The 14,318-nt window shown below is 48.6% G+C and overlaps 1 protein-coding gene across 1 annotated transcript in view; it reads right to left on the reverse strand.

Moving 5' to 3' along the window:
- The window catches only part of POGLUT3 (protein O-glucosyltransferase 3), a 41,639-nt gene that overhangs the window by 4,557 nt on the left and 22,764 nt on the right, over positions 1-14,318 (reverse strand). Inside the window, exons 4-6 of the mRNA XM_033949750.1 lie at positions 12,118-12,334; positions 4,392-4,588; positions 1,864-2,058 (exon numbers count right to left, since the gene is read on the reverse strand). Of these exons, the coding sequence (XP_033805641.1) occupies positions 1,864-2,058; positions 4,392-4,588; positions 12,118-12,334 (609 nt within the window). The remainder of the gene's footprint in view (positions 1-1,863; positions 2,059-4,391; positions 4,589-12,117; positions 12,335-14,318) is intronic.

Below are 14,318 nucleotides of genomic sequence, written 5' to 3' on the forward strand. Positions count from 1 at the left end.
TTAAGAAGGGCATCACGAACAGTTTGAAGGTTATCATGCCACTGTACCAAGCCATGGTATGTCCCCACCTGGAATACTGTGTCTAGCAGTGGTCGCCATACATGAAGAAGGACACGGTACTACTGGAATGGGTCCAGAGAAGAGCAACTAAAATTATTAAGAGGCTGGAGGAGTTGCCGTACAGTGAGAGGTTAGAGAACCTGGGCCTCTTCTCCCTTAAAAAGAGGAGACAGAGGGGACATGATCGAAACATTCAAGATAATGAAGGGAATAGACTTAGTAGAAAGAGACAGGTTGTTCACCCTCTCCAAGATAGAGAGAACGAGAGGGCACTCTCTAAAATGAAAAGGTGATAGATTCTGTACAAACCTAAGGAAGTTCTTCTTCACCCAGAGTGGTAGAAAACTGGAACGCTCTTCTGGAGGCTGTTATGGGGGAAAGCACCCTTCAGGGATTCAAGATGCAGGTAAGGCTAGTCTCAGTTAGGGCAATGCTCTTTGACCTATGGGCCACTGTGGGAGCGGACTGCTGGGCACAATGGACCACTGTTCTGACCCAGCAACGGCAATTCTTATGTTCTTAAACAAACTATATCAAAAGTAGAACTATGATGAATCAAATACTAAAAATAATACTATATATAATAAAATCATAGACCAGTGGTAATCTTTAAAATTAGGAACATAAAATACATATTAACAAGTATACACTCACAGAGATAAATAAGCCGCATAATACATCAATGTCAATTATGTATACAAATGATTAGATATAAATTTAATGCCTCAATATTACACCAACTTGCTGTAGAAAAAACAAGCTTACTCTAGACAAAATAAAGGTATGTTCCTGTATTCGGCTTCAAGAGATCCTGTTCTAAAATAGTTAAACTAGAGATGTCCTGACCTGGATATCTCAATTCTAATTTATATGTCTTTTCTAAAACCTACCTCTTAATTTCATGAGCAAGCAGCTATTATAGATATATACTTAAGTTTCTGGCATGAGCGACTAGGTATAGACATTTGTCCATTTTAATGCATGTCATTTATCTACGTGAATACTGTATATTGTATTGTATTGTGATTATTATTCGCTCTTGTTATCTGGATTCAATAGTGTTTTGAAATGACTGAGGCTTTGGGACTCCACTTGCTCAAATCATCAATCTGGTACAGACAGACAGTAGGTAAGGCATAAAGGTGTAATTTTCCTTCTCTATTCATGGGGTGGGAAGGAGAAAAACATGAAGAGGAGATAGGGAAAAAGGAATGGAGGTGAAAGGAGAAGTCCAAGGATAGGAGGCAGAGGAGGGTGAATGGGGGAGGATGGAAAGTTGGGTGGTGAAGCTGCATGAGAAAATAAGGAACAGGAGATAGAGGCCAGAGGGAGGACAAGTGCACCAGAGGTTAAATAGGATAAAGAGGGAAGATAAGGGAAAAGAAAATCAACCTTAGGAGAAAAAAAAACAGAAAGTGTGAGAACAAAAGACAGAAGAAAGTGGAGAAAGAACTAAAAAAAAAAAAAAGTGAAAAGGGGGTAAAAATTGAAATAGAAATAGAGGAAAAAAAAAAGAAAATGGGGAATGAAAATCCAGTACTAAGACTCTCAATTACACACACTGTTTATTGGCTTAGTCTGACCTCCCTTTCTTTTCCCCAGTTCAAGAACAGTCTAACTTCAACTTACAATCTTCTAAATGATAGATTCAGTCATCATTGTCGAGCACCGCAGACAAACAAAAAAAAATTGTCTGGCGTCTTTAAATCAATGCGCTCTAGCAAGGCATCCTGCATGTTCACTCAATAGAGCAGCTTTTTTATATTCTCACTCTCTTTAATTTTAGCTGGTGGCACGTGTTACCTTAGCCCAATTAATTTGCTCCAGAAGGTCAAAAAGACTTCTTTTAAAGGGAATGTAGTGCGTCCATGGCTTCAGTGCGTTATAGAAGTGCTCATAGTATGGCGAATCCTGCTTCAGCACAAGGCTATCCCCAAGCATCAGGTATGGAAACCTGTATGCAGCGACTGTACCATCTACGTTCACTTGGTATTTATACTGCAAAGATAGAAAGAAAACCGTTAAGTAAAACAGAATGAAAAACAGCAACTGTTTACTCTGCTTTGATTATCTGTACAGATTCCAAACGATTATATGAGTCTACTAGAGAGAATGCATAACAATAACACTGCTTAGACTCTTTAGATGAGGACCCTTTGTTTGTAAGTGGAGTGAAACCAGTGATAGGCTCAGGAGTAATCTAAGAAAATACTTTTTTTTACAGAAAGGGTAGTAGATGCGTGGAATAGCCTCCCGGTAGAGACTGTGTCTGAATTCAAGAAAGTGTGGGACAGACACGTGGTCTCTCTTAGGGAGAGCAGGAGATAGTGGATGCTGCAGATGGGCACACTGGATGGGCCATTTGGTCTTTATCTGCCATCATGTAAGATGAGAAGATGGTGTGGCCAGTGGCATAGTAAGAGGGGAACGGTCCACCCCAGGTGCTGTCTTGGTGAGGGCGCAGGCAGCAGTCCTCCTCACTCCCCCCCCCCCCCGACTGCCGTGTGTGCACGCTGCTTCCCTTCCCCTGTACCTCTGTAATATTCCTGGCATGGGCAGCCACCCCCAACCTGCTGTGGCGCCAGCGTTGGCTCTTCCTCTGATGTCACTTCCTGGACTCGCGCCTAGGAAGTGACGGCAGAGGAAGAGCCAATGCTGGTGCAACAGCGGCTTGGGGGTTGCGTCAGGAACATTACAGAGGTACGGGGGTAGGGAAGTGGCACTTGTGTGGCAGGGAGGGGAAGAGCGGGGGGGGGGGGGGCGGAGGGCAGGGTGCCACCGCCCTGGGAGCCTTTCACACTCACTACGCCACTAGGTGTGGCTCCTAAGCAATGTTGCTGATTATTTGTACAGCATTAAAAATGCATTAGAAATGCAAAAAATGCCTGAAAAGAAAAAAAATATATAAAACATCTAGCTTTAAGTGGCAGAAGGCACACTGAACCACAATAGTTTATAGAAGCATCAGGCATGGCTGGGTTGGTTTGGGCCACCGAAAAGGCTGGGCGAAGAAACAAGTTATTGTCTCACTGCAACTTAAAGACCCTAAGGCCCAGATTCACTAAAGAGAGCGACTCCGCTGTTGGCCGATTTTCAAACAGTGATTGATTCACTATCAAGTCTGCATGCAAATGATTTGCACGGAGGTGCAAATCATTTGAATGCAAACTCACCGATTCAATCGCTCACACCCTCCTTGCACAAACTACACTGGCTACCAGTAAATTTAAATCTCTCTGTTTGATTTTCAGGATCCTCAGACAAAATGGGCCAGAGTACTTAAAGAACTAGCACTTTATATACCTTCGAGACCTCTGAGGTCCTCTCAAGGAGCATCGCTATCTGTAACCCTCACCAAAAGAACCTGTATGATGGGATACCCACCGTGAGCCTTTTCAGGAGTAGCCCCACTCTGCAATTTACTCCCAGAAGGGCTACATCTAACTCCAGACTACCTCTACTTCAGGAAGCAGGTGAAAGCCTGGCTTTTCAGCCAAGCCTTTAATACAACTATACATTCATTCTGCATCAGGACTGGCTTTCCACACACACTTTCTAAGTTCATTAGAGGAATTCCAAGAAAGAGGAATAAAGGGGGGGGGGCATCCTCCCCCTGTTTATTCCTCTTTCTTGAAATTCCTCTAACCCCAATTCCACCAGATCCACCCAAAAACTGAAACTTTCCTTTCCCTCTCTAAAAGGCGTCTCCCTTGTAGAAAAACTAGGTTCCTCCCTCCCTTTTAGAATCACTGAGCTCTGGAACAACCTTACTTCCCCTCTTAGGAATCTGAGCTCCCTCCAACTCTTCCGTAAACATCTAAAAACCTGGTTATTCTCAAAAATGTAACTCTTCCTCCCTCTCTGTTTATTCTAGTCCTCTAAATTTCCTCTTCATCTTTCCCTCCACTGGAGTTCCTTTCTATCCTAATTCTTGTTAACCGTGTCGAGCTCTGCGAATGTAGAGATGATGCGGTATACAAACCTAAAGGTTTAGTTTAGTTTAGTTCCTTATACCTTGTTTAACTGTATAAACAACTTGCCTTGAGTTTAGCCATACTAGAGAATGACATGGGAGCAAATTTGTCCCCATCCCCGTGGGATCTATCTCCATCCCTGTCCCGTTTCCCGCGAGTTCTGACCCTGCCCCATCCCTGCAAGCTCTGTCCTCATCTGCACAAGCCTTCAACACTTTATGATTTTAAGTGCTTGCAAGCGAGTTTATTGTCAAGACTGATAAAGCCCAAGAAAGAAAAGTGACTGTGTACCCCTTATCGATCATGGCATGACACAATCTTGGTGCAATTCCTCAGAATGCTGATTAAGTGCCGTACCTTAAAAAAGTCAAAGAAACCAATCAGTGGAGCCTTGCCTAACTCCTCCTCCTTCTCTCGGAAGAAGAAATACCCAGTTATTCCAGCATCCAGTAGGTCTGGATTCTTCTTAGAAAGATGAACTAGTTGAAGACGTTCCTCTCGACTGTCTCTGCCTCTGAAGAAAGCCTGTTCAGTTTTATTATTCCAAGGTGGACCTAAAGAATGTATTGGGTAGAAAAGAGACAGAGTTTCCTGAAATTGTGCAAATGATATTCAGCTGAAGATAAGTCACCAGTTTTGTATCATTATTTCCCCACATTGCATTGCCAATATCTCAGGAAGAAAGTCTCAAGTGCAAATAGAAATCTGTTATATTTGCAATGCCATAGAGATAACTTGATACAAGATACGTGACTTTTCAAGTTCATGACAGTATTTGTTACTAATGTTTCTCAAACTGTGAATTTGAAAATTCTTAATAAAACAAAAGAAATATTTGTTATATGACCAGTGGTTATCAACCTAGTCTTCAGCAACCACATGGCCAGTATGGTTTTCAGGATATCTACAATGAATATGAATGAGATGTTATTAGCATGCACATCCTTCACTGCATGCAAATCGCTTCCCTGCATATTCATTGTGGGTATCCTGACAACCCAACTGGTCTGATGATCCTTGAGGAACAGGTTGGAAAAAACCCTGCATTAGACCCTTTTACATGGTCAGGCTCTAAATCTGAGAACCTGCAAGTTGAGCTACTTGCTCAAAATCTTTTTTTTATTGCGAATGTGAAAAGTGCAAAGAACAAAAGAATACAACAAGATCAAGGGAATCAACATCCAACAATACACAGTTTGTCAGCAACAATCAGAATAGAAAACCCATCTCCCCCGACCCCCCCAACCTGACCCATCCACCAAGATCCTCCAGTTCAACCCCTCCCTCCCGGATCCCCCTCCAGAGAATATAAAGAAGCCAAGAGGTCTCACAGATTCCAAAGACCCGTACTCTGCTGGCCCATGGGCTATGTCAGAAAGGATCCCCCCCCCACAAAAAAAGGAGGAACAAGAAAGAAAAGGGTAGGCAGTGACTGATCCCTCACATAAGATTTTTAGAAGAACATAACAGGAGGTTTCTTTGCTTACAAATCAGTACTCTTAGTTATTTTATGGACTGTATAGCCAGTGAAAGAATAGCCTAGTGGTTAAACAGGAAAGCCAGGGTTCAAAATCCTGCTTCCCCATTGATAGTCCTTGTGGTCTAAGGGAAATTCTTTTGCTCTCCTTTACCTCAAATACAAAATTAGGCTAAGTTCTCTGGAGACAACGAAACACCTACTGTTTCTGTATGTAACACACAATGAAGTACTGATAAATCTCAATAAATAAATATATTTTTTATCCCAGGACAAGCAGGCATGATATTCTCACATGTGGGTGACGTCATCTACGGAGCCCCGGCGCGGACAGCTTTTCAAGCAAACTTGATAGAAGTTTCAAGTTTGCACACTGCACCACGCATGTGCGTGCCTTCTCGCCCACTAGAGGGCGCATCCAACCTCGTGGTCCTCAGTTCAAATTTTTCCGCGGAGCAAGAAAGCCCTGTGGATCTGAGCTCCAGTGTTTTTGCCTTCTAGCTGCCGCGTTTAGTTTGTTTTTCCATCGAATTAGTTCGCGGTGCTGCCTTTTTTCTTTTCGGTTCTTTTCAAAAAAAAAAAAAAAAAGTATTTCGTTTTCGTCTGGCTCCGGGGGCTCCCGGAAGCCGCGGCCGGGGACGTCGGTACGTTCCCGGCCTTCTTCTTTTTCTTCGTGGATGTCCCGTCCTGTTACGGGATTCAAAAAGTGCAGCCGGTGCGAGAGGTTGCTTTCCATCACTGACCCTCACCGGTGGTGCATTGTCTGTCTGGGGCCCGAACATCCGACAGAGTCGTGTGATCGCTGCTCTACCTTCCAAAACAGGGCCCTACGTCGCCGCAAGGCCAGAATGGCGGATTTGTTCGCCGTCGACGCGCCGCCTAAGGCCTCGACGTCGGCCCCGGCTTCGGCCCCGGCCTTGACCTCGGCCTCGGCGTCCTCAGGGGCCTCGGCCTCGCCCCGACCCTCATCCTCGAAGGCGTCGTCAGTGAAGCAAGCTTCGGGTAAGTCCTCTGTTCCATCCCCTTCAGCAAAGAAGCCATCCTCGAGTCAGGCCAAAGCGGGTGGGTCGACCCCGGCCCCGCATCGGACCTCGACTCCGCACACCCCGAGGGAATACTCGAGACCGAGGTCGCCCTCCAGGGAGTGTGCCCCGGACTCGGAACTCCCCACCTTCGTGGGGATTCCGGCCTTCCAGGATCTCCTCCGAGCTCTGATCTCATCGGAGCTATCGGGAGCCCTGGAAGTGTTACAGCGTGCTGCGGTCCCGGCGGCCTCGACCTCGGCCGGAGCGCCTTCGGTCTCGGAGGCCCCGGCCTCGGCCCCCTCGACCGCGGGAGCCCCGGCCTCGGCGACCTCGGTCTCGGGTACAGTGACCCCGTTCACCTCGGTCTCGGCCCCGCCCCGGACCTCGACCTCGGGGGAACCCCCTGAGCGGAGTGTAAGGCCCAAAGAAAAGTTGCGCAGAGTGCGCCGTCTTTCCTCCTCTTCCTCCGGGTCTTCCAGACACGCCTCGCCCTCGACGCGACCTCGGACGGGGCGTCGATCGAGGAAGTCTAAGCGACCTCGAGGCTCGCCTCGGCGCGACCGTTCCTCGTCGTTCGGGGGCGAGGCGCTGCAGGTGTCGGAGTTGCGCCTCGACAATCCGAGGCTCCTCCGCTCACCTCGTGGGAAGTTTTCCCGGGCCGCCTCGCCGAGGAAACGGGAGAGTGTCCCACGAACCCCGGGGTCCTCACCCAAGGGTTCTGCGAGGAGGACAACTTCCCCTTCCCCCTCGAGGGCCCTCGAGAGGGGATCCTGGGATTCGGGATCGGTTAGGGATCCTCATTATTCCCATGAGGCCTCCCCCCTCTCCTCGGTGGGGCGGTCGAGAACCCCGTCTCCCCAGGCTAGGCCGTCCTCATTTTCATCCTTCGTTCAGGACATGGCCCAAGCCCTGGGGATTGACCAGATGGTATGTTCTCGGTATTCCAAAGAATTTTTGGAGGAACAGGACCTCCCCACTCCTCCTAGAGAGGTGCCTAGACTCCCTCTCAACAGCGTCCTTCTGCAGACCTGGCTGAAGAACTTGTCAAACCCTCTTACAGTCACGTCTGTACCTTCAAAAATGGAATCGAAGTATAGAACGATTCCCCCAAAAGGGTTCGATAAGGCGCAGCTCTCACACCAGTCCCTTCTGGTGGAGTCAGCTCTTAAAAAATCACAGCCCTCACGGGTTTCTGCGACGGTTCCACCAGGCAGGGAAGGGCGGACCCTGGACAAGTTTGGCCGTCGCCTCTATTCAAATTCCCTGATGGCCACCAGGGTTCTAAATTACGCCTTCACCTTTTCCTCCTATTTGCGGGGTATGGTGAAGGATCTTCCTCAATATCGAAACTCGTTACCGGACTCCCAAAGAGCAGGATTCGACAAGTTTATGTCCAACCTGTCTCAATTGCGATTGTACCTATTCCATGCAGTGTACGACGCCTTTGAGCTGGTTTCGAGGGTGTCGGCCCTCGCGGTGGCCATGCGCCGCTTGGCCTGGCTTCGCACCCTCGACATGGACCCAAACCTGCAGGAACGCCTGGCAGACTTGCCTTGTGTGGGGGCCGAGTTATTCGACGAGTCATTGGATGCGGCGACCAAACGCTTGTCGGAACAGGAGCGCTCTCTAGCATCCCTGGTCCGCCCCAAACCTAGGCCCCCGCCTCAGAAACCCTTTCGGCCTCCGCCGCGCCGATACCCTCAGAAGTCGACCCCGGCTTTCTCGAGACCGCCTCCGAGACGTCCGTCTCAGCGAGGCAGAGGGGGACAAAACCAAGCCCCGGCGCAGGGCCCTTCTAAGCCAGCGCCTTCCTTTTGACGGGCTGAGCGGACGGGGCGGGTTCCCCTCCGCACTTTCACAGGAATCCCTTCCTATCGGGGGCCGTCTCCGGTCCTTCCGGGAGGCATGGACCGGGATTACCTCAGACGCTTGGGTGCTCCGGATCGTCTCCGAGGGCTACTCGCTCAACTTTGTGTCCTCGCCGCCGGACAGTCCCCCGAGTTTAGTCCCCTGCAACCGTTCGCAGCTACCGACCCTTATAACCGAAGCCAAAGCCCTCTTGAAGCTTCGGGCGGTCGAGCCGGTCCCCAAGGACCAGTGGGGTACGGGGTTTTACTCCCGCTACTTTTTGGTCCCAAAAAAGACCGGGGACCTGCGCCCCATATTGGACCTCAGGAAGCTCAACAAATTCCTGGCCCGGGAGAAGTTTCGAATGCTATCTCTCCCGGTTCTGTATCCCCTCTTGGAGGAAGGGGACTGGATGTGCTCCCTCGACCTGAAGGAAGCATACACCCATGTTCCGGTGCACCCCGCCTGTCGAAGATTCTTACGATTCCAGGTGGGGGACCTCCACCTCCAGTACAGGGTACTGCCCTTCGGCCTGGCCGCGTCCCCACGAGTATTCACGAAGTGCATGGTGGTGGTTGCAGCAGCCCTCAGGTCACGGGGACTCCACGTGTTCCCTTACCTGGACGATTGGCTCATCAAAGCCCCGACCAGGGAGGGGGTTATCTCAGCGACCCGACAGTCTATTACCTTCCTGCAAACTCTCGGGTTCGAGATAAACTTCCCAAAGTCTCAGTTGAGGCCGTCGCAGTCTCTTCAATTCATAGGTGCGGTGCTGGACACGGTGCGCCTACGCTCCTACCTGCCGACCCAGCGGTTGGAAGCCTTGGTACGGATGAGTCGCCAGTTCTCTCAACTGTCGAAGGTGTCGGCCAAGCACATGATGATGCTGCTGGGCCATATGGCCTCGACGGTACATGTCACGCCGTTTGCGAGGCTACACCTGAGGATCCCCCAGTGGACCCTCGCATCCCAGTGGCGTCAGGAGTGCGACCCGGTGTCCCGCCTCATTTCGGTGACTCCGCTTTTGCGGAAATCGCTACGCTGGTGGACAGACTCTTCAAATCTGTCCAGGGGGCTATTGTTCCGCACTCCGCCTTTTCACAAGGTCCTGACCACGGACTCCTCGGAGTACGCGTGGGGAGCCCATCTCGACGGTCTTCGCACGCAGGGCCTGTGGTCGGCAGAAGACCGTCGGTGTCATATCAACGTGCTAGAGCTGCGGGCCATCTTCCTAGCACTTCGAGCCTTCGTTCACATGTTGCAGGACCAGGTGGTCCTCGTCCGCACGGACAATCAGGTGGCAATGTATTATGTGAACAAGCAGGGAGGAACGGGGTCATGGCCCCTCTGCTCCGAGGCTCTTCGCCTCTGGGAGTGGGCGGCCTCCCGGAACATCTTCCTCCGGGCGGTCTACATCCAAGGAGAACGGAATTGCCTGGCGGACAAACTGAGTCGACTTCTGCAACCGCACGAGTGGACGCTACACTCAGCAGTTCTACGCGAGGTTTTCGCTCGCTGGGGAACGCCACAGGTGGATCTGTTTGCCTCTCCGGAGACACACAAACTACCACTATATTGTTCTCGGATGTACTCGCAGGACCGTCTGGAAGCGGATGCCTTCCTACTCGACTGGGAAGGGAGGTTCCTGTATGCATTCCCTCCGTTCCCTCTGATCATGCGAACGTTGGTACACCTAAAATCGTCCACGGCCACGATGATTCTCATAGCACCTCGGTGGCCGCGTCAGCACTGGTTCTCCCTGCTGCTCCAACTCAGTGCCAGGGAGCCTCTTCCCCTGCCTGTCTCTCCTTCTCTGCTGTCTCAGAGTCAAGGATCCATGTTACATCCCAATCTGCAGTCATTGCACCTGACAGCCTGGTTTCTTGTTCCCTGACTCCTCCGGACCTGTCTCAATCGGTGAAGGAGGTGTTGGAAGCCTCCCGCAAGATCTCGACGAGGCTGTGCTATGCACAGAAATGGACCAGGTTTTCCACCTGGTGCTCGTCTTTTCACCTGGATCCGGTATCAGTTCCGGTATCCTCGGTTTTAGAATATTTGTTTCATTTGTCGCGCTCCGGCTTGAAAACCACTTCGGTGCGAGTTCACCTCAGTGCGATTTCTGCTTTCCACCAACCTCTGGAGGGACGCCCTCTGTCACTCCACCCCTTGGTGACACGCTTCATGAAAGGGTTACTCAGGGTTTGCCCCCCTCTTAAGCCTCCGCCCGTCGTGTGGAATTTGAATGTGGTTCTGGCTCAACTGATGAAACCCCCGTTTGAGCCACTCAACAAGTCCCTCTTGAAATTTCTGACTTGGAAGGCGGTGTTTCTAATTGCCCTCACCTCCGCCAGGCGGATTGGGGAGTTGCAAGCCTTGGTTGCGGACCCTCCTTTCACTGTCTTTCATCACGACAAGGTGGTCCTCCGCACCCATCCTAAGTTTCTACCTAAAGTTGTTTCTGACTTCCACCTCAATCAGTCCATTGTCCTTCCTGTGTTCTTCCCGAAGCCCCACTCCCATCCAGGCGAGACGGCGCTTCACACGCTTGACTGTAAGAGGGCGTTGGCATTTTATCTTCAACGCACCAGGCCTCATCGAAAGGTTCCTCAATTGTTTCTGTCCTTCGATCCCAATCGATTAGGGCACCCAGTTTCCAAGCGCACTCTGTCTAACTGGTTGGCCGCTTGCATTTCCTTTTGCTACGCTCAGGCTGGCCTTCCTCCCCCGGGTCGAGTCACGGGGCACAAGGTCCGAGCGATGGCAGCTTCAATAGCTTTCCTCCGATCCACCCCGATGGAGGACATATGCAAGGCTGCCACTTGGTCTTCGGTTCATACATTCACCTCTCATTACTGTCTGGACACCTTGTCCAGAAACGATGGCCGGTTTGGCCAGTCGGTATTACGTAACCTGTTTTCATAAATTGCCATCCCCCCACCTACCCTTTTTTGGTTGGCTTGGAGGTCACCCACATGTGAGAATATCATGCCTGCTTGTCCTGGGATAAAGCACAGTTACTTACCGTAACAGGTGTTATCCAGGGACAGCAGGCATATATTCTCACAACCCGCCCACCTCCCCGGGGATGGCTTCCTTGCTAGTTATGGAACTGAGGACCACGAGGTTGGATGCGCCCTCTAGTGGGCGAGAAGGCACGCACATGCGTGGTGCAGTGTGCAAACTTGAAACTTCTATCAAGTTTGCTTGAAAAGCTGTCCGCGCCGGGGCTCCGTAGATGACGTCACCCACATGTGAGAATATATGCCTGCTGTCCCTGGATAACACCTGTTACGGTAAGTAACTGTGCTTTTTTTAAATGAGGTAAATCTAAACTAATAAAATCTAAAATCTTCACAGATTTAAAAAATAATGGCATGTGGGGTTTTTTTTAACCGACAGTCAGTCTAAAATCACATTAGTAGCACTTTCAAAACTATTTTCTCATTCCATACATTTAGGGCTCCTTTTACAAAGGTGCATTAGGGCCTTAACGCGAGGAATAGCGAGCCCTAGCCACTACTGCCTCCTCTTGAGCAGGCGGTAGTTTTTCGGGTGGCGTGCGCTATAGCACGCGCTAATCCTGTGCATGTGCTAAAAACGCTAGCGCACCTTTGTAAAAGGAGCCCTTAGCAACACTCAGAAGACTCATTCTGATAGAATGATTTTAGTATTCTAGGATCTGATCTTAACGGTTCAAAGAATTTTCCATACAAATCAATTCCAATATCTTTACCGGTGTTTCCTTGAATGGACAGTAAGTCATTTGTAACACCTCGTAGAGTTTCGAGCATTGAATGGGTTATATCATATGTGGGGAGGATTATGTCTCTTGAATCGGTGGAGCCACACCAGGAAATGATGGGCAGAGGGCCAGGCGTATCATTGACTTTCCGATGTTCTACTGGCCAGTCTCCGACATTGATGTAAAATTCAAAATCAGGCAGGCGAACCTAGACGTTGAATGCAACATACAAGCAGATGAAACATAAGGACTATGGAATGCAACTTTTGCAGTGAAACAAACTGACCTAAGTCAGGCCAAGACAACATGTAGAATGAGTAAGTGAAGCAAAGACCAATGCAGGCTTTGAGAGTCCCCATGTGTAATCATCTGCACGGGTGAAAGTGAATTTGTGCATTTTAAATTTTATGTACTTTACAGGATTTTCCAAAGTAACCGCAGGTGTGTGCTTTCTCTTGCTAAAATTATCCTTGGAAAGTTACTTTCACACATTTTTATATGCTAATCCGTATGGATACATGCAGAGACTTTTGAGACTTCAGATGAGTGCATTATTCTGAACCCTGCCCCATCCCATTTCCATGAATGCCTGCCTACAATGGGTTAAATCAAATGCGAAATATTACACATAGGACAGTTGATTTTGTAACAAGTAAAAAGCTCTGCTTTACCCTCAAAACTAGCTGTAAACATGATTTTTTGTTCCTGGGCAGTAAGGCCCAGATTCTGTAACCGGCGCCGTGTTCAAGCGGCTGCCAATTGCATGTCAATCACGTGACTGTCCGGGTAAAGAATCATGCCTACGGTAAAGGTGGGCGCCGTAAATGTCCACCAGGGTTCTCCTGGCCTATGACTTGTGTCTCTGTAGGCACTTTAGACCAACTAATGCCACTTCTGGCGTTAGCCACACCCACAGTGGCATTAGACGGCCTAAAGTGCCTACAAAGACGCGATTCCAGCACCAATATTTTTTAGGCACCAGTAGGTGCCTTGAAACTCAGTTAAAAGCATGGTTTCAACGGCATTTTTGTTTTCTGAATTTGGGCATTTACCAGTACCTAAAAAAAACCCCACCGTTTATAGAATTCGGGCCTCACTGTAATTTCCTAATTGCTCATGCCTAAAAAGTATAGAAAATGTCTACTATTTCCATAAAACTTTGCTTTTCTGATCAGGACAGTCAAATTTTAAATTTACCTATTTAAAATGTGAAAATATTGAATTTTCATCTTTTCATTCTTATAAAGTCATAGAAAGCAACATATGAATCATAATTGACAAGTATTTATATTGAAGTTATACAAAGATGACCACGGAAGATTTAAAAGTGAGTTTTTTTAGATTTGCGATTATATTGTAAGTCACTTTCACAAAAACAGCCTCCAGGTGTAGCCTCCCATCATGTTCTCATTATATTGTCCTTGGTAGCGGCATTCGAAGTCCAGTATATCCTGGTAGAAGCGCTCACCTTGCTCCTCTGAGTATGTTCCCATGTTCTCATCGAATGTCTCAAGGTAAGCATCAAGGACATGGACTTTGAGAGACATCCTATAGCCTATATTACTCTAATTCTTCACCAGATTCTCAACCAACTCCACATAGTTTTTGGCATTGTGATTGCCTAGGAAGCCTTTGAAAATTCTATTTCAAGCCACTTTCTCCTTCCCAGTTAGCTTCTTGGGAAATTCCTTGCACTTCAGATTTTCTTTATCTGTGGTCCGACAAAGGTAGAGAGAATGAGAGGGCATTCTCTGAAGCTAAAAGGGGATAGATTTCGTACAAACATAAGGAAGTTCTTCTTCACCCAGAGAGTGGTAGACAACTGGAACGCTCTTCCAGAGGCTGTTATAGGGGAAAACACCCTCCAGGGATTCAAGACAAAATTAGACAAGTTCCTGCTGAACCGGAACGTACGCAGATAAGGCTAATTTCAGTTAGGGCACTGGTCTTTGACCTAAGGGCCGCCTCGTGAGCGGACTGCTGGGCATGATGGACCAATGGGCCGACCCAGCAGTGGCAATTCTTATGTTCTTATGACAACAGCTATGACCTTTGCCTCAGACAGATTAAGGAAGATGTCTTGAATGTTCTTGAAGGCTGCCAACTCCTTATCTAGAGCGCTGACAAATTGATTCATTAGGCCCAATTTGATGTTCAGTGGTGGCATCAGCACCTTCAAGGGGTTCACCAGT

Source organism: Geotrypetes seraphini, chromosome 6 (genome assembly GCF_902459505.1).
Source record: "Geotrypetes seraphini chromosome 6, aGeoSer1.1, whole genome shotgun sequence".
In the NCBI taxonomy this organism is placed as follows: domain Eukaryota; kingdom Metazoa; phylum Chordata; class Amphibia; order Gymnophiona; family Dermophiidae; genus Geotrypetes; species Geotrypetes seraphini.